Genomic DNA, 26,732 nt, shown 5'->3' on the forward strand with positions numbered 1-26,732 from the left:
ATCCTCGGAGCAACCACGGATGCTGCAACGTTGAGCAAAACACAAATTGTGGCAGGAAGTCAGCAGGTCAGGCAGGCAGTGTCTGTGGAGGGAATGGACAGGTGACGCTTTAGGTTGTGATCCTTCTTCAAACTGCAGCCTACCCTGAATCCGGGTCTCAGCGTGCAAAATCTGTCCATTCCCTCCACAGATGCTGCCTGACCCACTGACTTCCAACAAGTAGGAGAGAATGTAAATGAAAATGCAGGAAACGCAAATGCTGGAAAATCTGACGTGAAAACTCGGCATGTCAGGCGGCGTCTGTGGGTCATGAAGCCGAGGTGACGTTCCATAGCCGGGACCATTTGTCAGGGACTGTATGCTGGGAAGGATAGGGGTGCAGAGTGACAGGGATTGTGTGTGTCCTTGCTCCACTCTACGGCCATCATGCCTTGTCTTGCAGGTCAGGATGTCCTTTGCCAACTTGTCTCGTGGCAAGAAGATGGCGCTGTCCACGTTGGGGATGCTGGCGGCCGGAGGCGGCACGCTGGCCCTTGCCCTTCACCGCTCGGTGTACGCAGATCTGGAGATGCACTCGCCAAGCTACCCCTGGAGTCATAGCGGCTTCCTGTCTGCTCTCGACCATGCCAGGTGAGGAAACTGACCAGAGGGATGGGGCTGAATGGTCGGGGGGGGGGGGAGAGGAAGAGCGGGGGAGGTGGAAGAGTGGGGGAGGTTGAAGAGCGGCTGACCAGACCACATTCCACACTGCTGAGCAGTCATGTTTCAGGCCCGCGTTCCTGGGCTCATGGGATCTCGCGTGTGGAGCAGGAGAGGGTTAGTATATCGTCCGCCCGGCTTCCATCCCTCCTGGAAAATGCATGTTAAGGACAGGAGCAGCTTCAGATTTTTTTCTGCTGAAGTTGAAGTGTGTCGGCACTTGCTGGCAAAGATCGGATGAGAATTATCACAAGTACAAGCAAGTCAGTAATCTGTGGACTTGTGCAGCTTGCTGTGGAGGGGATTGTTAAAGGCTGCAGGAGTCAGCTGGGAGAGCGGGCAGGCTTCACATAACTGCTCGAGTCTCCCTGGTAACAAGCTCACTGTCTGGGGGTTGGTTTGCCCTTGGTGTGGGGGTAGGTTTGTCCTTGCTGTGGTGGGTACTGGAGAGGTAGAGTCTGGTGCTCTGACGTGAAGCGGTTCCCTTTGCCGACAGTGTTCGCCGTGGCTACCAGGTGTACAAGCAGGTGTGTGCAGCCTGTCACAACATGGAATACCTGGCCTTCCGGAACCTGATCGGAGTGACTCACACAGAGGAGGAGGCCAAGGCACTGGCTGAGGAGGTGAGAGAGACCACCGTTTACATCTTCACTCAGCTCCTGATGTGGACTGTTGGTCCAGAACGGCAAGCTCCAAGGTTGCGGAGTCACCGGGACTGGCCACGTCTGAGTTTTTGCTGGGAAGAGGAGATTTGGGGCCGGGGTGGTGGTCTCATCGAAACCTACCGAATAATACCGAACCTACCAGTTAAACCCGTGAGTGTCGGTGATGGGTTGGCTGCGTCACACAGGGTCACGGCCTGATGTAAGTCCCGTTTCTCTGCTCCCAGGTTGAAGTGTTGGATGGACCAGACGAGACCGGAGAGATGTTCACTCGCCCGGGCAAGCTCTCCGACTACTTCCCCCGGCCCTACCCCAACTCTGAGGCAGCCAGGGCGGTGAACAACGGGTCTCTGCCACCAGACCTCAGCTACATCGCCAATGCCAGGTACTGCACCGCACCGAGCCCTCTCCCCACTGCCGGGCACTCCCTCCACCACCAGGGCTGGGGGCAGCGGGATTGATACAGGGTCGTGGGGGGGGGGGTAGCAGGGCACTGGGATTAGTGCGAGGATGGATACGGAGCTGTGGGATTAGTGCTGGGATTTATGCAGGACAATGGGGAGAGCGGAGCAGTGGATTTGTGTGGGTTCATAAAGGGGCCTCGGGTGAGAATGGGGCAGTGGGTTTGATGTGGGGATGGATACAGGACTGTGGGGAGATCGGGGCAGTGAGATTAGTGCGGGGATTTATTCCGGGTAGCGGGGCAGTGGGATTGATACAGTGGGATTAGTTTGGGATTGCTACGGCCTTGAGTTTGTGGTGCGTACTGACAGTGTTCATGTGTTTGAGCAGACACGGTGGGGAGGATTACATCTTCACACTGCTCACTGGTTACTGCGACCCCCCGGCGGGCATGACTCCCACTGAGGGTCTCTACTACAACCCCTACTTCCCCGGGGGGGCCATCGCAATGGCCCCTCCCATCTACGATGAGGCCGTTGAGTTTGAGGACGGTAAGAGTTGGGCGTTGTATGTCGGAAGGACCGCCCCATAACCCAGTGCCCTCCGCTCCGGCCCCCTGACCCCGCAGCGGCACCCTCCCCCCCCCCGATGCCCCACGTCCCCCGATCCTACTCTGGCCCCTTGCGCTCCCTGACCATTACACCATGGGCTGCTAACTGGTAGTTGGTGTCCACAGCAGGGCAGCCGAGGGCGGTGTGGTGGGCAAGGGCTGGGTGCGCCAGGGCGGTGTGGGGTGGGCTGGGCCGCGGTGAGGTGGGCCGGGGCAGGCTGGAATGCACTTAGGTCACTGGATTCTCGTGTACATTTGAATAAACTGGATTGGGAGAAAGTTTAACCACTGGTGGGGACTGTGGGGAATCGTGCCCACAACTGAGCCAAGCCATGCCGGGGGAATGGGAACACTTCACCGAGAGGCCGAAGCCCCGTCACCACACAGTGACCTGCACCGTGAATCGTGCCGACTCTGGCCGGCAGCTCTTGGTGACAGGATGTCTGTGGACATGGGATAAGGGGGAGTGATGGTCAGGGTCACATCACAGGCCTGATCTAGTTAGGGTAGGAAAGCTCGATGGGCTGAAAGGCTGCTGGTGGTAACTCAACTCCGAGAGCCCAGCGGCACTGAGCTGTGCTGGGAGGCAGGGGCCGGGTTAGGAGCCCAGCCTTGGAGGCAATGGTGGAGATGTGGGGTCACGCGCCTGCAGGCGTGAGAGGCCAGGCTGCGGCGTGCAGGAGGAGCGGGCTGGATCTTGCCGCAGGACCTGGCCACGTCACTGTCCAGAGTCAGGCTATAGACGGCGGCCACAGTGGGAGTGGGGCAGTGTGGGTGGAGCGGGTGCTGAGAGTCAGGGGGCAGCCGCCTGACCTCGGTACCTGTGGGTGCCCCGAGCTCTGGCAGCCTGATGCCGTTACTGTTGTCCGCAGGTACCCCGGCCTCGATGAGCCAGATCGCCAAGGACGTCTGCACCTTCCTGCGCTGGAGCGCGGAGCCAGAACACGACCAGCGCAAGCGCATGGGGCTGAAGGTCAGCACAGGGTGGGGGGATGGATGAGGGGCCAGGGGTGAATGTCGGGGGCTGAAGGTCAGGGGGCGAGGGGTCGTGGGCAGAAGGTCAGTGCGGGGTCAGGGGGTGAAGGGCAGCGCAGGGTCAGAGGCAAGGGCTGAGCGTCAGCAAGGGGTTAGGGTCGGGGCAGGGGCTGAAGTTCAGTGTGGGGTCGGGGGGGAGAGGTTGGGGCTACGTGGGGTTGGGTTCGAGCACTCCTGACACCCCTCAGTCCATGTGTTTACAGTTACTTCGGCCCACCTAGTCCATGCCGCCCATGAGTCAGGCATGTCTGAGGTAGCCATGTTCACAGACAATGCCCCAGACTGTCAGTCACCCTGGCCGGGCATATCCTGTGCAGGGGCATGGAGCACGGAGGTGGGGGCAGGGTGCCCACCATTCCCCGCGCGCCCAAGACCTGGCCTGTGGCCAGAGATGAAGCAGAGATCTCTGTCGAGGCTTGGTGGTCTCCTCACTCGCGCAATAACCTGGCATAGATCTCATCAGGCTCGGGGCACCTCCACTGAAATGTTCTTCAGTAGACCCAACATGCTCCAGAATCTTATCACAGTCTTCCCCGATCTCACTAGCCCATCTGCCCTTCTCACTGAATACTGAAGTGAAATACTCACCTACATCCTCTGGCTAAAGGGATCCTAAAGGGTCCCTTGAAGCATCCTACCCTCTCCCTACCTACTTACCTATCCTTTTAATATTTTTAATGTTCCTTTAAGTATAAAATGCCTTGGGATTTTCCTTTAACGTTTCTAGATTCCTGTTTAGACCCCTGTTTAGGTTTCCTGCTTCCTTTATATTCCTAAAGATTTCAGCTTCTTAAATTGTGCACTGGCTTTCACGTCTTTGACTAAATTCACACCATTTTTCATCATCCAAGGTTCCTGACATCTGTGGAAGGTATGAGGGCAGGTGACCGAGCGTTTCCTGAGTGGCAGGTTTTAGAGGAGTGTTGGTGGGTGGGCGAGAGGGACAGTGGAGTGGTTGAGGGAGGGGTCGCTGGGCTGGGGGCTCAGGTACCCGTCTGCTGGTGCACTGCCTGATACCCAGCTTCTCTTCCAGGTCCTGTTGTTTGCAGCCCTGCTTTTCCCACCGCTCTACTACATGAAGAAGCATCGATGGTCGGTGATAAAGAGCAGGAAGATCGCCTACAGACCACCTCAATAACTCCTGACACCAGGGATTCCTCGACTCCAGTGGCACCTGATCATTACATCCTCAGTGGGCTGGGCCGTTTCTGGGGGGGGGGGGGGGGGGGGGGGGGGGGGGGGGAGGCGGGGAGGAACAGCAAATAACGTGAACGGTTTTAAACAATTGGGCAGCTGACAGAGTCATGACTAAAGCATGGCTCCGTTCGCAGTTTGCATTGTCCGACTCGTGACTAAGTGGACGATCAACAAGAAACGACTTGCCAGTCTTACTCTTGCATGACCCTTGCCTGTCTTCAGTACTTTTTAAAAGGGGAGGGTTTGAAATAAATGTGGAACAACAGCAACCTCAGTGATGGTGAATGGTGTCCTTGGTGTTCTGGTGCTGACTTCCAGCTTTGGGAATCAGTGCAATTTGGTTTCAAACAATTCCGTGCCTCCACTTAATAAAGCTGGGCACTGTGGATGGGTGACTCTGGTGACGGGGCCGGGAGATTGCTGAGTTTTTTAAACCAATGAACCAGCACAGAATGTTACCGAGAGCCGCAGGAGGGGTGCTGGTTTCAGTAGGGCGAGCTGCTGCGAGCAGTGGGAATCCCCATGAAGTCTACCATTAAAGTTCTCCATCTGTGTGCATTGTTCGTGTGTGTGAGTCTGGTCCAACTGCGAGTCGAAAGATTCCCTTTATTAAATCATTACTGTGTACAGCATTGTGTAAATATTTAATGGCCTGCCAACGTGTTTAATAAATACTATGCTGTAGACCGATTCTTTGTTACTCACTGCCTCCCTTTTCTAAGTGTAATGCAGACTCAAACACAGTTACACGGGCCATGACCCAAACCTGCTGCTTTCTGTAATCTGCAGCTGTAGTTTTATAGTTCAGCTAGTATATATCCATGATCAAAGACAGCCACCAAGTGCTGGAATAACTCAGTGGATCAGGCAGCATCTCTGGAGAAAACCGATGGGTGAAGGTTAGAAGGGTCCACACCAACAATCCTTTATCTCCAGAGATGCTGCCTGACCCGCTGAGTTACTCCAGCACTTTGAGTCAATCTTTGGCATTAACCAGCATCCTTGACCCATTGACCAGGTGGGAGAAGGCTTGATCAAACTACCAGTTTAAATGCTGTGTCAGTGCAGGTTAAATGTTAGGGCTGTGTAATCCGTCTCAAACCACTAAATATGATAACGAGGGGAGCAAGGACCACACGCTCCCCTCCATGGGAACCGTGTCCTGCCTCTAACTTCCGGGGCTCCCTACCAACCACACGGAGGGGGTCTGCGATGTCGGGGGCTTGTTCGCCACCTGCCCCAGGGCAGTGTGATAGAGGTAGGCCAGGAATAGAAACATAGAAAATAGGTGCAGGAGTAGGCCATTCGGCCCTTCGAGCCTGCACCGCCATTCAATATGATCATGGCTGGTCATCCAACTCAGTATCATGTACGTGCCTTCTCTCCATACCCCGTGATCCCTTTAGCCACAAGGGCCACATCTTAAATATAGCCAATGAACTGGCCTCAACTACCTTCTGTGGCAGAGAATTCCACATATTCACCACGTGTGAAAAATGTTTTTCTTAAACTGTGACCTCTTGTTCTGGACTTCCCCAACATCGGGGACAATCTTCCTGCAACTAGCCTGTCCAACCCCTTAAGAATTTTGTAAGTTTCTGTAAGATCCCCCCTCAATCTTGTAAATTCCAGCGAGTACAAGCCGAGTCTATCAAGTCTTACTTCATATGAAAGTCCTGCCATCCCAGGAATCAGTTTGATGAACCTTCTCTGCACTCCCTCTATGGCAAGAATGTATTTCCTCAGATTAGGAGATCAAAACTGCACACAATACTCCAGGTGTGGTCTCACCAAGGCCATGTACAACTGCAGCAACCTCCCTGCTCCTATACTCAAATCCTTTTGCTATGAATGCTAACATACCATTTGCTTTCTTCACTGCCTGCTGCACCTGCATGCCTACTTTCATTGACTGGTGTCCCATGACACCCAGGTCTCGTTGCATCTCCCCTTTTCCTAATCGGCCACCATTCAGATAATATCCCCTTTTCCTAATCGGCCACCATTCAAATAATATGAGAATAAGAATGAGGGCCAAGCCTTTGTGCTGGGATGGTGGGGAATAGTGCAAACACCCAGCCGGTGGGGCAGCAGCTGTGCAGGCACACGCTGGAGACCAAAGATTATAGAGGATTATCCAGCTCCTCTAGTATTTTTGCTGGAAATTCAGCAAACCTGGCCACGCCCACCACAGGCAGGCCCCGCCCCGGGACGTCCATCACACACAGGCCCCGCCCCGGGACGCCCATCACGCATTGGCCCCACCCCGGGACGTCCATCACACACAGGCCCCGCCCCGGGACGCCCATCACACACAGGCCCCGCCCCGGGACGTCCATCACACACAGGCCCCGCCCCGGGACGCCCATCACGCATTGGCCCCACCCCGGGACGTCCATCACACGCCCGGCTCGCGCACGCGCGGGGCTCCAGGAAGTGCCGACTGCGCTTCCGGTGCAGCTTCCCGGCCTGAGGATGGAGGTCCTCCAGCGGCTGCGGCGCTTTGACGCCTACCCCAAAACCCTGGAGGACTTCCGTGTGAAAACCTGCGGGGGGGCCATGGGTGAGGGCTGAGGCCCGGGGGGGGGGGGGGGGGGGGCAGAGCAGAGGGGTGGGGGGCATGATGTAGCGTGGGAGTGTGAGGTGCAGGGCCATGGAGACATTGTGAATGGTGGGGAGGGAGAGGTGAGGGAGGTGGGGATGTGAGGAAGATGGGTGGAGGAGGCATGAGGTGGGAGATGGAGGGTGGTCCCTGTCTGCTCTGACACCTTGTCTCTCTCTCTCTCCCCCTTCAGTGACGGTGATCAGCAGCCTGATCATGCTGCTGCTGTTTTTCTCTGAGCTTCAGTACTACCTCACCAAGGAGGTGAGTGTCCCCGCTGGAGACTACACGGGCTGCTCAACATCATTACTCCACTTGTACTTATTCCTTTTATGTTATTTGAAGATGTTTTTCAGCAATGGTTATTCCTTGTGATTTTGGCGAGAGCTGAGGCACTTGTATATATCCATGATCAAAGACAGCCACCAAGTGCTGGAATAACTCAGTGGATCAGGCAGCATCTCTGGAGAAAACCGATGGGTGAAGGTTAGAAGGGTCCACACCAACAATCCTTTATCTCCAGAGATGCTGCCTGACCCGCTGAGTTAATCCAGCACTTTGAGTCAATCTTTGGCATTAACCAGCATCCTTGACCCATTGATCAGGTGGGAGAAGGCTTGATCAAACTAACAGTTTAAATGTTGTGTCAGTGCAGGTTAAATGTTAGGGCTGTGTAATCCGTCTCAAACCACTAAATATGATAACGAGGGGAGCAAGGACCACACGCTCCCCTCCAGTAAACATTGACTGCAGTAAACATTGGTTCCAATCCTACCTACAGCCCTTGTCAAAGTGGGACCTGGCTCTTGTTTATTCAGCGGCTCAAACAGCATCTGTCGCACAACAAGCTGTTAAAGTTTATGCTCTGGCATTTTGCGGAAAGTTGCTTTGCAGAGGGTCCCAGAACGGAAACGTTCAGTCTGTTTCACTTTCCCTGCAGACGCTGCTTGACCTGCTAAGTGTTTCCAGCCTCAGATTTCCAGAAGCTGCAGGTTTGATTTCTTCTCTGCGTGATGGCTGATTTCAGCGCCGCTGGGACTGAGCTGCTCTCTTTGAGCTGGCTGCCTGCCTGCAAGTTTTGTCTTTCCCCGTTACACAGCAAAATAAATAAAAAACCTAATTCCTGCCTCCAAACGTCCTGGTATTTCCCAGCTGAGAACCTGCTGCTTGACAAATGCCGTTGCTTTTCCCATTCCAGGTCCATCCTGAGCTATATGTCGATACCTCACGAGGGGAAAAACTAAAAATCAACATTGACACCATTTTTCCTCATATGCCCTGTGCATGTGAGTACAAAAGCAACTTTCCAAAGTCCTCCCCCGCCCCATCCCCTATCCCCCGTCCCCATCCCGAACCTGCACCTGTCCCCCTGCACATGCCCCCAGTCTCCCTCCCCAGCCCCTGCATCTCCCGCTCCTGCCTTCCTCTGACCTATGCTGGCTCCTGCTATGATGAACTTTAATTCATTGTTACTTCAGATCCTTACTTGACGTCCCTACCGGCCTGGCCTGGCCCCAGAACCCTGCACGTGTCCCTCCCATCACCCCAGTCGTATTGGCTGTGCCTTCAGTAACCCTGACCCCATGCGGCAATCACTTCCCTTGGCCGCCCTGTTTATACCCTGGTGTCCCCATGCCTCACTCTGGGCCCGTCGCCTGTTTCACCGCAGGATCCTGTGTTCCACTGAGTCCCCCGTGCACCACTGACTCCCTGTACACACTGACTCTCCCCTATACATCACTGACTCCCTGTACACCACTGACCCCCCCTGTACATCACTGACCCCCCCGTGCACCACTGACTCCCTGTATATCACTGACACCCCCTGTACACACTGACCCCCCCCCCCTGTACACCACTGACCCCCTGTACACACTGACACCCCCTGTACACACTGACCCCCCCCCTGTACACCACTGACCCCCTGTACACACTGACCCCCCCTGTACACACTGACCCCCCCCCCTGTACACCACTGACCCTCCCTATACATCACTGACTCCCTGTACACCACTGACCCCCCCTGTACATCACTGACTCTCCCCTGTACACCACTGACCCCTGTACACGACTGACTCCCCTGTACACCACTGACCCCTGTACACCACTGACCCCCCCTGTACACCACTGACCCCTGTACACGACTGACCCCCCCTGTACACCACTGACCCCTGTACACCACTGACCCCCTGTACACCACTGACTCCCTGTACACCACTGACCCCCCCCCCCCCTGTACACCACTGACTCCCTGTACATCACTGATTCTCCCCTGTACACCACTGACTCCCTATACACCACTGACTTCGGTCCCTGTACACCGCCAGACCTGAGCATCGATGCGATGGATGTGGCAGGCGAACAGCAGCTCGACGTGGAGCACAACCTCTTCAAGAAGCGGCTGGACCTGGGGGGCAACATCATCTCCTCCGAGGTGGAGAAGCACGGTAAGGCCAGCACGGGCACTGCCCAGTGCCCACGGGGTTAAACATGGCAAGGTCCAGCTGGTCACCAATGGCACTGCCTGGTGCCCACAGGGTTAAACGTGTTAAACTCCATTTGGTCATCAAGCATGAGCCAGGAACGCGTGGACTCTGATATATCTGTACTACACGTTAGAGTCAAATAGTGCAGAAACATGCCGTTTGGCCCAACTTGCCCATACCGACCAGGATGCCCCATCTACACTGGTCCCACCTCCCCGCTTTTGGCCCATATCCCTCAAAACATTTCCTACCCTTGTAACTATCCAAGTATTTTTTAAATGTTGTTATAGTACCTGCATCAACTACCCCCTCTGGCAGCTCATTCCCAGGGCTTGAAATTAGCGGTTGCCCGGGTGCCAATGGAGACCTAAAGTGCCGCCGGGCAACCTAAATGCCATGCCATTTTGCCCGGCTTGGCAAGCACCCGGGACACCTATCGTTTCATTCTGAGCGGGCCTCCTCTCTATCTCTCTCTCTCTGTCACTCTCCGTCTCCGCCCGCCATCCGTGTCCGGGCCGCCGGTTCTCTGCTCGCTCCTCATCCGCTGGCACGGCAGGCCGCCTTACACATGCACACTGCTACGGCCAGCATATCCTCCCCTGCACATGCGCACAATCACGGCCAGCACATCATCGGTCGTGGTTGTGCACATGTGCCGCCCTGCACATGTGCACTGCCACGGCAACTGGTCGACGTCGGCCACTTTCTCCCTACCATTGCATTGTGGGAGATCTGGCCACCATTGCTGTCTGTTCGTCGCCTCGCTGCAACCGGTGAAACCCAACGCAGAATCACTGCCTGGAGCTGGAGTAACTCCCTGGAGTAACTTGCTGCTTGGTTTCCTGGTCCTCCAAAAATATTCCAAATGGAATTTAAACTAGAGTGGACCCACCACCAAACTCCAAAATCTGAAAAATAACAGCCTATTGCATTTTATCTGTTTATTTATTGTGTATATATATAGTCTATGGTATATAGACACACTCAACTTTTATCTCCTGTTCTGTATTATGTTTACATATTCTGTTGTGCTGCAGCAAGCAAGAATTTCATTGTCCTATCTAGGACACATGACAATAAAACTCTTGACTCTTGACTTGGACTTAAGCAAAACAGGGTTCTTGGGGGAAAAAAGAGCTACCTTAAATTTAGTTGCGTCTGGTTGGGTAACTATGGTAGGGTGAAGACTATTCCATTCTTTAATTGTGCGGGGAAACTCCATGGAGCAGCCAGCATCTCTGGATAGAAGAAATTGGGTGACGTTTCGGGTAGAGACCCTTCTTTAGATTTCCTCTGGTATTAGTGTTTTTAGTTTAATTTAAAGATACAGCATGGAAACAGGCCCTTCGGCCCACCGAGTCCACGCCAACCATCAATCACCCGTACACTTGTTCTATCCCACACATTAGCAACAAGAGTCAAGAGTCAAGAGTGTTTTATTCTCTCACGTCAGTTAGAACAATGAAATCCTTACTTGCAGCAGCACAACAGAATATGTAAACATAGTACTCTGTAAACAATGTTATAAACCATACAGACAGCATCCATATTCAGGATCAATTCCGGGTCTCTGGCAATTTAAGGCAGCAACTTTATGGCCAATGTACTGCCCCATAGTCTTGAACTGAATTAAAACATATAGTAGATGTAATGGGGGACATAGCATCACTTAGAGATTAATGTTATCAACGTATAATTTTTTGTGTGTTGGAAAATAAAATATAGTGGCACAGCTGGTGGACTTGCTGCCTCACACGCCAGAGATCTGTGTTTGATCCTGTCCTCGGGCACTGTCTGTTGTATTTGCACATTCTCCCTGCAAGCGTGTGGGTTTCCTCCCACATCCCAAAGACGCATTGGCTTTGTAGCTTAACCTGTCTCTGTAAAATTGCCCCTAATGTGTAGGGAGTGGGTGAGGAAAGTGGGGATAACAGAACTTGTGTGAATGGGTAGACAAAAATGCTGGAGAAACTCAGCGAGTGAGGCAGCATCTATGGAGCGAAGGAAATAGGCGACGTTTTGGGTCGTGACCCTTCTTCAGATGTGAGGGCGGGGAAGAAGAAAGGAAGAGGCAGAGACAGTGAGCTGAGGGAGCGCTGAGAAGCGGAGGAGAAAGCAGGGAAACCTGAAATTGGAGTTCAATGTTCAGTGAGTTACGGAGGGAGCAGTCTCTGTGGAAAGCCGACAGGGGAGGAGATGGGAAGATGTGGCCAGTGGTGGGATCCCGTTGGTAGACAAATCTGGAGAAAATCAGCGGGTGAGGCAGCATCTATGGAGCGAAGGAATAGGCGACGTTTCGGGTCGAGACCCTTGTTCAGACTGATGTCGGGTGGGGGGGGACGGGAAAAAGAAAGGAAGAGGCAGAGGCTGTGGGAGAGCTAGGAATGTGAGGGGAAGGAGGGAGAAAGCAAGGACTACCTGAAATTGGAGAAGCCAATGTTCATACTGTTGGGGTGTAAACTACCCAAGCAAAATATGAGGTGCTGTTCCTCCAATTTGCAGTGGGCCTCACTCTGGCCATGGAGGAGGCCCAGGACAGAAAGGTAGGATTCGGAATGGGAGGGGGAGTTGAGGTGCTGAGCCACCGGGAGATCAGGTTGGTTATTGCGAACTTAGTGGAGGTGTTGTGCGAAGCGATCGCCAAGCCTGCGCTTGGCCTCACCGAGGTTGATCATACGCTGAATAATACAACCAGAATTCTGTTTGGAAGTACTGTATTGTAATTTTGCTGCATGTCATTGTGGTATATATCATGTCTTGATTGGTGAATATGTTTAGTTTGTGACTTTATTTGGAGCAGAAATAATATGTGAATGCTTCATTGAGCATAATTCCGACTGGTAACTACGCACTTCGTCCGAACACATTATCGCACTTGTCATACAAGCCGTCTTAAATGACCACTAAACTGTCATTTGGCAACCTAAAAAGCTGCCTAGGTTGCCCGGCTGGCAACAGAGAAAAAAAGTTGCCCTGGTTGCCACTCAGGTTCCTATCAAATCTTTTCCCCCTCACCTTAAGCTTATATCCTCTGCTTCTTGATTCCCCAGACTGTGCATTCGCACTATCTATTCCCCTCATGAGATCACTATAAGATCACCCCCTCATCCTTCTGTCCTCCAAGGGATAGAGTCCTAGCCTGCCGAACCTTTCCCTGTAGCTCAGACCCTGAAGACCTGGCAACATCCTCGTAAATCTCTGCACTCTTTCCAGCTTAAAGACACCCATCCTAAACCAGGGTGACAACACTGAGCACAAAACTCCAATGTGTGTTCCCAGTGTACACCTTTACTCCCTCTCTCTGCCCCTCCCTGCTCAGCCCTTCCACCGCTCTGCCCCTCCCCCGCTCTGCCCCCTCCCTCTCTCTGCCCCCTCCCTCTCTCTGCCCCTCCCCTGCTCTGCCCCTCCCCTGCTCTGCCCCTCCCCTGCTCTGCCCCTCCCCTGCTCTGCCCCTCCCCTGCTCTGCCCCTACCTTGCTCTGCCCCCTCCCTCGCTCTGCCCCTCCCTCTCTCCGCCCCCTCCCTCTCTCTGCCCCCTCTCTCAGCCACTCCCTCACTGCCCCTCCATGCTCTGCCCCTCCCCTGCTCTGCCCCTACCTTGCTCTGCCCCCTCCCTCTCTCTGTCCCCTCCCTTGATGCCTGTTGTGATGTGTGATTTTCCTGTCTGTTTCAGAGCTGGGGAAGCAGGACAAGGTCTTCAATGCCACAAAGCTGGACCCGGGCCGGTGCGAGAGCTGCTATGGGGCAGAGAGTGAAGACATGAAGTGAGTGTCACGGGGGTACACATCTTGTGGGGGAGAGGGAGGGATGGAGAGGGGCAGGGGAGGGGGGGGACAGGTGTCAGGGGGGAGGAAAGAGGGATGGAGAGGGAGGGAGGGAGGGGAAAGGGGCGGGGGCAAGACGTAGGAGGGAGGGGAGGGAGCAAAGGGGGTGAGGGAGGGAAGAGGCATGGGGGAGGGAAGTGAGGGGCGGGGGGGGGAAAGGGGGAGTGTGGTGGTGGGGCAAGAGGGGTGGGGAGGAAGGGTGGGGGAGGGGTGGGGAGGTAGGTAGGGGGGGAGAGGTGGGGGGGCAGAGAGAGGGGGTGGGGGGGAGGGGAGAGGGGCAGGGGAGCAAGAGGGAGGGGGAAGAGGGGTGGGGGGGGGAGATGGAGGGATGTAGAGGGGAGGCCTAGGAATTGGCCCTGGGTGAGGAGTGATGCTTGCTGGTTGGCCGCTGCAGGTGCTGCAACACCTGCGCTGACGTGCGGGAGGCGTACCGACGGAAGGGCTGGGCGTTCAAGAACGCGGACAGCATCGAGCAGTGCATGAGGGAAGGATTCACACAGAAGCTGCAGGAGCAGAAGAACGAGGGCTGCCAGGTTTATGGTTTTCTGGAGGTCAACAAGGTGTGTGTGTGAGTGTAAGCGAGCGGGCTGCTGCCGATGTCCACACACATGCACACGCGCACAGACACCTTGCTTCCTGTAAAGACTCTATCCCCTACTCCCAATTCCTCCATCTACGCCGCATCTGCGCCCAGGATGAGGTTTTCCATACTAGATCATCGGAGATGTCCTAATTCTTTAGAAAATGGGGGTTCCCCTCTTCCTTTGGAGATGAGGCTCTCACTGGGGTCTCCTCGATATCTCGCAGCTCTGCTCTTGCTCCCCCTCCCCCCATTCGCAACAAGGACAGAGTCCCTCTTGTCCTCACCTTCCACCCCATCAGCGTCGCATACAACATAAAATCCTCCAACACTTTTGCCTCCTCCAACAGGATCCCACTACTGGCCATATCTTCCCAACTCTACCACTTTCTGCTTTCCGCAGAGACCAATACAAGTTTGTCTGACTTCTCCTTACAACCAATACAGTCCAATCCAGAAATAATTCTGATAAATCTCTTCAACACCGTCTCCAAAGCCTCCACTTCCCACCTGTATTGGAGCAACTGGAAACACATCATTTTTCAAATACAATCTAATTTTTATAAAAGTGCATCACGACTTTCCGTATTTTATACAGTGCCCCGACCAATAAACCTTGTTTACCACTGTATCTACTTGTATTTCTACTTTCATGGAGCTATGGACCTGGACCCCAAGGTTACTGTACATCAATGTTTCAATGGCTTTGCTGTTTACTGTACACCCCCAAAATCAAACATCTCACCCTTGTCCAGATGAGACTGCTGCATCCTTTGACAATCTTCCTCATTGTCCACAATCCCACCAATGTCTGTGTCATCTACAAACTTACTCATCGCACTACCTACATTTTTATCCAAGGCATTTACATAAATCATAAACAACACATGACCCTGCAAAACACCACCGGTCACAGACCACCAGCGAAGCAATCTTTCACTCCTTGTGTCACCAAACCAAGATTATGTCCAACTTACCATGGGAGTTAATCTTCTGGATCAGCCTACCATGACTAGTCATAGAAACAGAAACATAGAAAATAGGTGCAGGAGGAGGCCATTCGGGCCCTTCGAGCCAGCACCGCCATTCATTGTAATCATGGATGATCGTCCCCTATCAATAACCCGTGCCTGCCTTCTCCCCATATCCCTTGACTCCACTAGCCCCTAGAGCTCTATCTAACTCTCTTAAATCCATCCAGTGATTTGGCCTCCACTGCCCTCTGGCAGGGAATTCCATAAATTCACAACTCTCTGGGTGAAAAAGTTTTTTCTTACCTCAGTCTTAAATGACCTCCCCTTTTTTCTAAGACTGTGGCCCCTGGTTCTGGACTCGCCCAACATTGGGAACATTTTTCCTGCATCTAGCTTGTCCAGTCCTTTTATAATTTTATATGTCTCTATAAGTACCCCCTCATCCTTCTAAACTCGTGAATAAAAGCCTAGTCTTTTCAATCTTTCCTCATATGACAGTCCCGCCATTCCAGGGATCAATCTCGTCAACCTACGCTGCACTGCCTCAATCACAAGGATGTCCTTCCTCAAATTAGGAGACAAAAACTATACACAATACTCCCGATGTGGTCTCACCAGAGCCCTATACAACTGCAGAAGAACCTCTTTACTCCTCTACTGAAATCCTCTTGTTATGAAGGCCAACATTCCATCAGCTTTCTTCACTGCCTGCTGTACCTGCAGGCCAACTTTCAGTGACTGGTGTACAAGGACGCCCAAGTCTCGCTGCACCTCCACCTTACCTAACCTAACCCCATTGAGTCATTGGGTGAGGTGCTTGGGCAGTGGGTCTGGTTAGCTGTTGGTTACTGGGTCTGGTTAGCTGGTCACTAGGCCAGGTGATCGGGCCGGGGGCCATGGTTGGATCCATTGCTTTCTATCACAAATTCCTATTTTTCCCTTCTGTTGATCAGGTCGCTGGGAATTTCCACTTTGCTCCGGGGAAAAGCTTTCAGCAGTCACACGTGCATGGTGAGGAGGAGGATGGGATTCTGCCGGGGTTTGTGTGGGCAGTGTCGGGGGGGGGGGGGGCCGTCCCTCGCCCGAAGTGACGACACGGTCAAAGTCGAAAATTATTACAAAGCTATGGGAAGAAGTTGTAGGGGTGGGGACAGTCAGACTGTTGTGGGGTGAGGGGGGTGGGTACAGCGTGTTCCAGATGGGTCAGACTGTTGGGGGGGGGGGGGTGGGGATGATCAGATTGTTTGGGGGTGGGTCATGGACTGTTGTTGGGGCCAGGGGGAGACTGTCAGTCACACCGGTTGTGCAGAGCCCTGTGGGACTGGTGCACAGTGTTCCCCTCGGCACCAGAAGCCTGGGCTCCTGTGATGGAACAAGTGTACTTGTGGGTGGCCGTGATGCTGGAGTGTAGGCGAGACACCTCGTCGGACCATGGGGCAGGGAGAGGTTCACGGGGGGGATTATGAGTGATTTAAAAACAGGTAACATTCACGCTTGGATGTGGCAATGCTCGGCTGGGAGCACTGGAGGGTGGGGGGGGGGGGGGGGGGGGGGGGGGGGGCCAGGGGGTGCCACAGTTACTTGCACGGGAGTGTCCCACTACACTAGCAGCGCTCTACAAGAATGGACGTGAAATTAATGGCAAGGGGGAGATGTCCAAAACTGAGCCCCACAATCTTCAGTTGTAAAGTGTGAGGTATGATTGTGTCGCTGGTAAGACGAGTCGCTGTTGAGAGTGGTGGCTGACCTGTGGGCGTCCGTCCCACACTGCCCCATCCCGTCCCATCCTCGCTGCGTGCGGCCGCAGGCCAGCTGCCTGGTCTCAGTCGCTGTGTGAGGCCCATTAGCCCCGCAGGTAGCGGAGGCTGGTGCTCGTGCAGTCCATCACTCCGCACTGTGCTGCTTGGGGTAGCCTGTCGGGGCTGCTTCCATAAGGCAGGGAATGGCGGAATGAGAACAGCGGACACATTAACACCGTCACCATAAAACCATCCTCAATCACCAGCGCATGGGATTAAACTCCAAGTGACCTGTTTAACAATTTCTGCTACATCATACGTTAGGAGGCTAAATGAACTACGCTCCATCAACTATTGTAAATTTGTGTAATTCAAGCTTTCCAGCATTGAATGTGTAAGAAATGGCAGCAGGGTAAGGCCACTCGGCCCGCGTGCTTGTTCTATAAGATCACGGCTGATCCTTCACCGCCACTTCCCTGCACTTGGTCTCTATTTAGATATTCTCAATATCTAAAGTGCAATTGACCCTTGCCTTAATTACACTCACTGACTGCACCCAGACAGTTTTCCACAGTTTTATTACCCTCTGTGTGATGAAATCTTTACTTCCTCCCCCTGTAAAGAGCCAACCCCTTGTGGAGTGACTCTGACCCTCACTGTAGGCCACTGGTCCGGGGTGATGTCACCCTGACACTTCCCCTGTCGAGCTGTGTAAGAATCTCATATCCTGCCCTGAAATCACCTTGTGTTTGTCTAAAGACCAGGCAGCGCAGGTGTCATCTGCTGCCTCTCCCCTCAGGCACCACTGCCAAACCAGGGCTCAGTCTGGTTTACCCGTGCACACACACAGGTCCCTGTAAACCCCCACCATTCTTCATCAGCCAAGTGCCCTCTGGTCAGAAACCCTGTGCTTACAGCAGTAAATTCTTGCCAGTGAAATCCAGGCTATCACAGTTTGACTTCAGTTTACTCTTTTCATTATTTTATTACCTAAACTAGAACGAGGAACAAATAAAACAAAATGGTGTATCTCAGGCATGGGTGCTGGAGCTTTGTTGAATGCCACGTATATAAGTGATTTGCATGACAATTTGACTGGTGGAGTGTAGATAGGGCGGACAGTTGCCTCAGCCCAGAGAGGGATGTAGATCAGCAGGGCAGGGGCAGTGGCATTTGATCTAGAGAAGTCTGACTAGACAAGGGGCAGGGGGTCCGGTGTGAAGTGGAATGGGGGGGGGGGGGGGGGGGGGGGGGGGTGAGGTGAAGGAAGGCTGGGACGAAACATAGAAAATAGGTGCAGGAGAAGGCCATTCGGCCCTTCGATATGATCAAGGCTGATCATCCAACTCAGTATCCCGTACCTGCCTTCTCTCCATTCCCCCTGATCCATTTAGCCACAAGGGCCACATCTAACTCCCTCTTAAATATAGCCAATGAACTGGCCTCAACTACCTTCTGTGGCAGAGAGTTCCAGAGATTCACCACTCTCTGTGTGAAAAATGTTTTTCTCATCTCGGTCCTAAAGGATTTCCCCTTTATCCTTAAGCTGTGACTCCTTGTCCTGGACTTCCCCAACATCGGGAACAATCTTCCTGCATCTAGCCTGTCCAACGCCTTAAGAATTTTGTACGTTTCTATAAGATCCCCCTTCAATCTCCTAAATTCTAGCGAGTACAAGCCGAGTCTATCCAGTCTTTCTTCATATGAAAGTCTTGACATCCCAGGAATCAGTCTGGTGAACCTTCTCTGTACTCCCTCTATGGCAATAATGCCTTTCCTCAGATTTGGAGACCAAAACTGTACGCAATATTCCAGGTGTGGTCTCACCAAGACCCTGTACAATTGCAGTAGAACCTCCCTGCTCCTATACTCAAATCCTATTGCTATGAACGAAGGGTGGAGGTGGAGAGAATGGGTTGGAGGAGGGGCAGAGGTTCTAACCACTTACCCCGGACATTCAATGGCATCACTGTGCCGTCCTCCACCATCACCATCCGCGGTCACCATTGTCTAGAAACTCCACCGTGAATACTGTGGCCACGAGGGACTGAGAGGGTTGGGAGGCCTGTGGGGATGTGCCCGCCTGCTTCACAACACCATTCAGCATCAACACTGCGTGAGCCGAGAGAATGTGCAACAGCATCCACTTGCCTGGGTGAGTGTGGTGCCAGCAGCTCAATGATCATTGGCATCCAGGAAAACACAGTCGCCCCCACCCGCATCCTGGCCATTTCCCCTCGCCCCACCACGATCATCCTGCCCATTCACTCCCCTCCCCCACCTACACCCCCACGATTATCCTGGCCACCCCCCCCCCCCCCCCGTACGATCATCCTGCCCACCCCCCCCATCCACGGTCATCCTGGCCATCCCCCACCCACGATCATCCTGGCCAGCAGGGTGCGCTCATGGAGCGATGTAGGATTAGGCAGACTCACACTGGATTTATGAAAGGAACATGAAGGTTTTTGAGGCTGTAACGAGCAGAGGGGATGAGGGGAGAAGCTGGTGCAGGGCAGTTGGACTTCCACTAGCCTCTGATGAGGCAGCACAAGATGAAAAAATGAAAAAACACAAGATGAAAAGGGCTTAATTAGGAAAGGGAAATAGATTATGAAAGAAAACTCAGGAAACATAAAAACTGACTGCAAATGTTTTTATAGATATGAGATTCTGGAGTAGTTCCTGAGGATTGGAGGGTAGTTAATGTAACCCCACTTTTTAAAAAGGGAGGGAGAGAGAAAACGGGGAATTACAGACCAGTTAGTCTAACATCGGTAGTGGGGAAACTGCTAGTCAGTTATTAAGATGGGATAGCAGCACATTTGGAAAGTGGTGAAATCATTGGACAAAGTCAGCATGGATTTACGAAAGGTAAATCATGTCTGACGAATCTTATAGAATTTTTCGAGGATGTAACTAGTAGAGTGGATAGGGGAGAACCAGTGGATGTGTTATATCTGGACTTTCAGAAGGCTTTCGACAAGGTCCCACATAAGAGATTAGTATACAAACTTAAAGCACACGGTATTGGGGGTTCAGTATTGATGTGGATAGAGAACTGGCTGGCAAACAGGAAGCAAAGAGTAGGAGTAAACGGGTCCTTTTCAGAATGGCAGGCAGTGACTAGTGGGGTACCGCAAGGCTCAGTGCTGGGACCCCAGCTATTTACAATATATGTTAATGATTTGGACGAGGGAATTGAATGCAACATCTCCAAGATTGCGGGTGAAACACTAAGCTGGGGGGCAGTGTTAGCTGTGAGGAGGATACTAGGAGGCTGCAAGGTGACTTGGATAGGCTGGGTGAGTGGGCAAATGCATGGCAGATGCAGTATAATGTGGATAAATGTGAGGTCATTGAAAGTAGGCATGCAGGTGCAGCAGGCAGTGAAGAAAGTGAATGGTATGTTAGCATTCATAGCAAAAGGATTTGAGTATAGGAGCAGGGAGGTCCTACTGCAGTTGTACAGGATCTTGGTGAGACCACACCTGGAGTATTGCGTACAGTTTTGGTCTCCAAATATGAGGAAGGACATTATTGCCATAGAGGGCCATTCGGCCCTTCGATATGATCAAGGCTGATCATCCAACTCAGTATCCCGTACCTGCCTTCTCTCCATTCCCCCTGATCCATTTAGCCACAAGGGCCACATCTAACTCCCTCTTAAATATAGCCAATGAACTGGCCTCAACTACCTTCTGTGGCAGAGAGTTCCAGAGATTCACCACTCTCTGTGTGAAAAATGTTTTTCTCATCTCGGTCCTAAAGGATTTCCCCTTTATCCTTAAGCTGTGACTCCTTGTCCTGGACTTCCCCAACATCGGGAACAATCTTCCTGCATCTAGCCTGTCCAACGCCTTAAGAATTTTGTACGTTTCTATAAGATCCCCCTTCAATCTCCTAAATTCTAGCGAGTACAAGCCGAGTCTATCCAGTCTTTCTTCATATGAAAGTCTTGACATCCCAGGAATCAGTCTGGTGAACCTTCTCTGTACTCCCTCTATGGCAATAATGCCTTTCCTCAGATTTGGAGACCAAAACTGTACGCAATATTCCAGGTGTGGTCTCACCAAGACCCTGTACAATTGCAGTAGAACCTCCCTGCTCCTATACTCAAATCCTATTGCTATGAACGAAGGGTGGAGGTGGAGAGAATGGGTTGGAGGAGGGGCAGAGGTTCTAACCACTTACCCCGGACATTCAATGGCATCACTGTGCCGTCCTCCACCATCACCATCCGCGGTCACCATTGTCTAGAAACTCCACCGTGAATACTGTGGCCACGAGGGACTGAGAGGGTTGGGAGGCCTGTGGGGATGTGCCCGCCTGCTTCACAACACCATTCAGCATCAACACTGCGTGAGCCGAGAGAATGTGCAACAGCATCCACTTGCCTGGGTGAGTGTGGTGCCAGCAGCTCAATGATCATTGGCATCCAGGAAAACACAGTCGCCCCCACCCGCATCCTGGCCATTTCCCCTCGCCCCACCACGATCATCCTGCCCATTCACTCCCCTCCCCCACCTACACCCCCACGATTATCCTGGCCACCCCCCCCCCCCCCCCGTACGATCATCCTGCCCACCCCCCCCATCCACGGTCATCCTGGCCATCCCCCACCCACGATCATCCTGGCCAGCAGGGTGCGCTCATGGAGCGATGTAGGATTAGGCAGACTCACACTGGATTTATGAAAGGAACATGAAGGTTTTTGAGGCTGTAACGAGCAGAGGGGATGAGGGGAGAAGCTGGTGCAGGGCAGTTGGACTTCCACTAGCCTCTGATGAGGCAGCACAAGATGAAAAAATGAAAAAACACAAGATGAAAAGGGCTTAATTAGGAAAGGGAAAATAGATTATGAAAGAAAACTCAGGAAACATAAAAACTGACTGCAAATGTTTTTATAGATATGAGATTCTGGAGTAGTTCCTGAGGATTGGAGGGTAGTTAATGTAACCCCACTTTTTAAAAAGGGAGGGAGAGAGAAAACGGGGAATTACAGACCAGTTAGTCTAACATCGGTAGTGGGGAAACTGCTAGTCAGTTATTAAAGATGGGATAGCAGCACATTTGGAAAGTGGTGAAATCATTGGACAAAGTCAGCATGGATTTACGAAAGGTAAATCATGTCTGACGAATCTTATAGAATTTTTCGAGGATGTAACTAGTAGAGTGGATAGGGGAGAACCAGTGGATGTGTTATATCTGGACTTTCAGAAGGCTTTCGACAAGGTCCCACATAAGAGATTAGTATACAAACTTAAAGCACACGGTATTGGGGGTTCAGTATTGATGTGGATAGAGAACTGGCTGGCAAACAGGAAGCAAAGAGTAGGAGTAAACGGGTCCTTTTCAGAATGGCAGGCAGTGACTAGTGGGGTACCGCAAGGCTCAGTGCTGGGACCCCAGCTATTTACAATATATGTTAATGATTTGGACGAGGGAATTGAATGCAACATCTCCAAGATTGCGGGTGAAACACTAAGCTGGGGGGCAGTGTTAGCTGTGAGGAGGATACTAGGAGGCTGCAAGGTGACTTGGATAGGCTGGGTGAGTGGGCAAATGCATGGCAGATGCAGTATAATGTGGATAAATGTGAGGTCATTGAAAGTAGGCATGCAGGTGCAGCAGGCAGTGAAGAAAGTGAATGGTATGTTAGCATTCATAGCAAAAGGATTTGAGTATAGGAGCAGGGAGGTCCTACTGCAGTTGTACAGGATCTTGGTGAGACCACACCTGGAGTATTGCGTACAGTTTTGGTCTCCAAATATGAGGAAGGACATTATTGCCATAGAGGGAGTGCAGAGAAGGTTCACCAGACTGATTCCTGGGATGTCAGGACTTTCCTATGAAGAAAGACTGGATAGCCTCGGCTTGTACTCGCTAGAATTTAGGAGATTGAGGGGGGATCTTATAGAAACTTACAAAATTCTTAAGGGGTTGGACAGGCTACTGCAGGAAGATTGTTCCCGATGTTGGGGAAGTCCAGTACAAGGGGTCACAGCTTAAGGATAAGGGGGAAATCCTTTAGGACCGAGATGAGAAAAACATTTTTCACACAGAGAGTGGTGAATCTCTGGAACTCTCTGCCACAGAAGGTAGTTGAGGCCAGGTCATTGGCTATATTTAAGAGGGATTTAGATGTGGCCCTTGTGGCTAAAGGGATCAGGGGGTATGGAGAGAAGGCAGGTACGGGATACTGAGTTGGATGATCAGCCATGATCATATTGAATGGCGGTGCAGGCTTGAAGGGCCGAATGGCCTACTCCTGCACCTATTTTCTATGTTTCTATGTAATACTTGGGTTTGGCTGCAGTTGTGTGCCGTTCTGTTTGCCTTGCCACAGGGAGGATGTGAATAAACGAGAGAGAGCTCCCGGGAATGGAGGGCTTGAGTTATCAACAGAGATTGAATAGGCTCGGAGCAGATGAGGCTGGGAGGTGATGTGCTAGAGGTCTAGAAAATGATGAGAGGCACAGACAGGGTCCGTGGCCAGGCAGGGGCGTCTAAAATTAAGAGGGTGAAAGTTTGCAGCGAGAGAGAGGAGATTTAAAGAGGAAGTCAGGGGTTAGCTTTCACACCTTGTCATTGGTATCTGGAACGAGCTGCCATAGGAGGTGGTGGAGGCAGGAACAGTGACAATGTTTAAGAGGCATTCGGACAGGTACGTGAATGAGAGGGCACAGAGGAACACGGAATTAATGCAGGCAAGTGGGATTAGTATAGATAGGTGTGATTGGCAGCATAGACGCAGTGGGACGAAGGGCCTGTTACCCTTCTGTGGCAGAGAGAGTGCAGCATGGGTTTGGCAGATTAATTCCTGAGATTGTAGTTGAAGCACTCGGCCTGCATTCAGAATGTAAAAGAATGAGTGGCTATCTGACGGGTGCCCAGCGACAGGTGATGCAGGCCTGATGCTGCTCCTGGATGGCTCTAGAGTCGGGGGGGGGGGGGGGCGGGGGGGGGGGGGGTTGCCGTTCGGGGCTGTGAATCGCTGGAATTCCCTCCCTAAGAAGCTCATTTGAAGACTATATTCAAGACTGAATTGGTGAGAGGATGTGGAGTCCGTGCAGACAAATCACCAGTGGTCTTACTGAGGTCGGAGTAAATGGCCTCCTTGTGTTCCCCTGACTGGGGGGAAGAGGGAAGGACAGGGCTGGTGAGGGGAATGGGGTGAAGCAGTCTGGAATACACACACACACACACACACGCACACACATACACCGCACGCGCGCGCACACACACACACACACACACACACACTGCCTCTGGTGCTGTGGTGATGGTCTGGGCTCTGCAACCTTCTATTTGAGTGTGAAGGTATCTCTTCTCTAAGATTCACTGGGTTTTCTGCTTGTTTGCTCTAAGGTGCTTTTCCACTTTTAAAAATTGTTTCTTTTCTCCTTTGCAGTACATGCTGTTGAGAGTAAGTGACTAATTCTGGATTCTGCTCACTTCTGCAAGCCTTTAATAATTCTCCACATCTTGTGAAAGTTCATTTGCTGGAATGCCTGTGAAACGCTCCTTCACTAAACCTGCTTGCTCTGCTCCCTGTCCATGCTGTGTGTTAACCAGTGTGTTATAACATGGATCTGTGCAGCAGCGTGATGGAAATTCAGTGAACAGTGAGTGTGAGATGCATCTTAATATAGTGCCAGAGAACAGAGAAACTCCTGCAGCTACATTAGTGATTATGCTGGGTGTCTGGGAGCCAGGTGTCTGTCTGGCGGAGGGGGATGGGGAATCATAAGAGATAGGAGCAGAATTAGGCCATTCGACCCATCAAGCCTCCCATTCAATTATGGCTGATCTATCTTTCCCTCCCACGCCATACTTCTCCCCATAACTCCTGACATCCGTACTAATCAAGAATGTATCTGTCTATGCCTGAAAAATATCCATGGACTTGGCCTCCACAGCCGTCTGCAGCAATGAATAGCACAGATTCACCACCCTCTGACTAAAGAAATTCCTCCTCATCTCCTTCCTAAAGGAACGTCCTTTAATTCTGACGCTATGACCTCTGATCCCAGACTCTCTCACTAATGGAAACATCCTCTCCACATCCACTCTTTCACTGTTCGGTAAGTTTCATTGGACCCCCTCATCCTTCTAAACTCCAGCGAGTCCAGGCCCGGTGCCGTCAAACACTGACCATATATATGTCTGCGGAGGTCTGGGCTGCAGCCCACTGTAAAGGGCGGACATGCTGTGGACCCAGGCTCGTCACCAACATTGGGCTGCCCTACCGTGGGTGAAGCTCTCACTGATGCAGGTGCCGTGTTCAGTGAATTATGACAATATATTACTGCAATTATCACAATATATTACTGCAGTCGTCACAATATATGATGGGTATTAACACAATATATGATGACAGTTATGTCTTTAACCACCAGTGCAGTGTGGTGCACGATGGGGCAAGTGGCTTCCTTGAGGTTTCCAGAAGCCTTCCCCAAGTTGAGTGATTCTGTAACTCGTACACACCCACGGTTAGGCTTGCACCCGAGGGCTGACCTGGGTTTATTGTTTGTTTAATTTGAACAAATGGAGGTGAACATACTCTGTGGCAATTTATTTGATAAAGATGTAATATTATCTCCAGTATTTTAAATTCTACATTCCCTTCAGAACATTGATGTACAGAGGGATCTAGGGTTGCAAGTCCACAGTTCCCTGCCAGTGGTAACACGTGGAGGGGGTGGAGAGGAAGCTCCACATATCCAGCACTGGGTGTAAAACCTGGGAGGCCATGTTGCAGCGGTGTAGAACAACAGTTCGGCCACATGGGTAACACCCGCTGCAATTCTGGTCAACACAATGTAGGAAAGATGGGCAGGCTTCGGAGAGGGTGTCGAATCAACAGGATGTTATAAGGAGATGTTGGACAAACTTGGATTGCTTTCTCTGGATAGTTAGCGATTACGGGGCAAAATGTGAGAAATACATAAAACTAGGAGACGCAAATACAGAGTGGGTTGTGTTTTTCCCTGGGTAAATGCTAAATACCCAGGGCATAGGTTTAAGGTGGAGGAGGAACGTTAAATGGAGATTTGTAAGGTGAGCTGTTTACACAAAGAGTGGTGGGTGCCTGGAATGTGTTGCCTAGGGAGGTGATGGAGGTGGATACAAAACATTTAAGAGACATTTAGACCATGAACAGGCCTGGAATGGAGCACATGCAGGCAGACGGGTTGAGTTGAATTGGCATCATGCTCAGCCAAAGAGCCTGTTCCTGTGCTGCACCGTTCTAATGGTGACGTGTGAGTGTTCTACATATTCTCTGAATACGGATAATGCTGCCACACACAGCCAGTGTCCCCAGCAGAGTGAAAGACCCACTGGCTATATGGTGACAGACTGTGGGTGGGCCTCTCTGTGATGGAGCAGGCCGTTCACAGCACCACTAACTGTAGGCTCGGCCCCAAACCCGTCACATCCAGCCCAGGCCTAGCCATTCCCTCCAGCCCAGACCCACCTGTCATGCCTAGCCCAGGCCCAGGCCTGTCACATTAGGCCCACCCAGCCTTGGCCTAGGCACGTCCGGCACAGGCCCAGACCTGCCTGTCTCCTCCAGTCTGCAATCTGTATCGGTTCATCCCAGGGCCGGACAATCCGAGACTGGTCCGTAACTCTCGGCACAACAGATCTGCCTGTGCTTTCACAACCTTCAGCAATGTGTGTGCATGGAAAGAGTTATTAACAAATACTAATGGATATGTCATACATGTATTGTGCCTGCAATATTAACCAGCTCACTCATGTACAGTAATTATCCTGAGTGAGAAGTAAATGCAAAATGCTCCCCCCCCCCCACAGGGACTGGCTCCCTTCCCCAGGGACCCCCCCCCCCCCCCCAACCCCCTCTTCCCCACCCACAGAGACCACTCCACCCCCCTTCCCCTGCCCTAGGGACCACC

The 26,732-nt window shown here is 52.1% G+C and overlaps 2 protein-coding genes across 3 annotated transcripts in view; both read left to right on the top strand.

Moving 5' to 3' along the window:
* The first annotated feature begins 358 nt into the window (after nucleotides 1-358).
* LOC116986101 (cytochrome c1, heme protein, mitochondrial) lies at nucleotides 359-5,296 on the top strand. Its single transcript, XM_033041270.1, has 6 exons — nucleotides 359-630; nucleotides 1,196-1,322; nucleotides 1,589-1,746; nucleotides 2,154-2,314; nucleotides 3,246-3,346; nucleotides 4,442-5,296. Exons 1-6 carry the CDS (start codon nucleotides 359-361, stop codon nucleotides 4,544-4,546), a joined length of 924 nt encoding a protein of 307 aa, XP_032897161.1. The 3' UTR covers nucleotides 4,547-5,296.
* Nucleotides 5,297-7,008: 1,712 nt separating this feature from the next.
* ergic3 (ERGIC and golgi 3) overlaps nucleotides 7,009-26,732 on the top strand; it is a 32,446-nt gene continuing 12,722 nt past the window's right edge. The window contains exons 1-8 of one of the 2 annotated variants that reach the window (XM_033042100.1): nucleotides 7,009-7,168; nucleotides 7,401-7,471; nucleotides 8,406-8,493; nucleotides 9,535-9,654; nucleotides 13,366-13,456; nucleotides 13,911-14,076; nucleotides 16,024-16,081; nucleotides 24,224-24,238. In XM_033042100.1, the coding sequence (XP_032897991.1) occupies nucleotides 7,081-7,168; nucleotides 7,401-7,471; nucleotides 8,406-8,493; nucleotides 9,535-9,654; nucleotides 13,366-13,456; nucleotides 13,911-14,076; nucleotides 16,024-16,081; nucleotides 24,224-24,238 (697 nt within the window). In that variant the 5' untranslated portion in view covers nucleotides 7,009-7,080. The remainder of the gene's footprint in view (nucleotides 7,169-7,400; nucleotides 7,472-8,405; nucleotides 8,494-9,534; nucleotides 9,655-13,365; nucleotides 13,457-13,910; nucleotides 14,077-16,023; nucleotides 16,082-24,223; nucleotides 24,239-26,732) is intronic. The other variant, XM_033042101.1, reaches the window with a different exon arrangement.

The sequence above is a fragment of the Amblyraja radiata genome, chromosome 23 (assembly GCF_010909765.2).
Source record: "Amblyraja radiata isolate CabotCenter1 chromosome 23, sAmbRad1.1.pri, whole genome shotgun sequence".
NCBI classification, from domain to species: Eukaryota; Metazoa; Chordata; class Chondrichthyes; order Rajiformes; family Rajidae; genus Amblyraja; species Amblyraja radiata.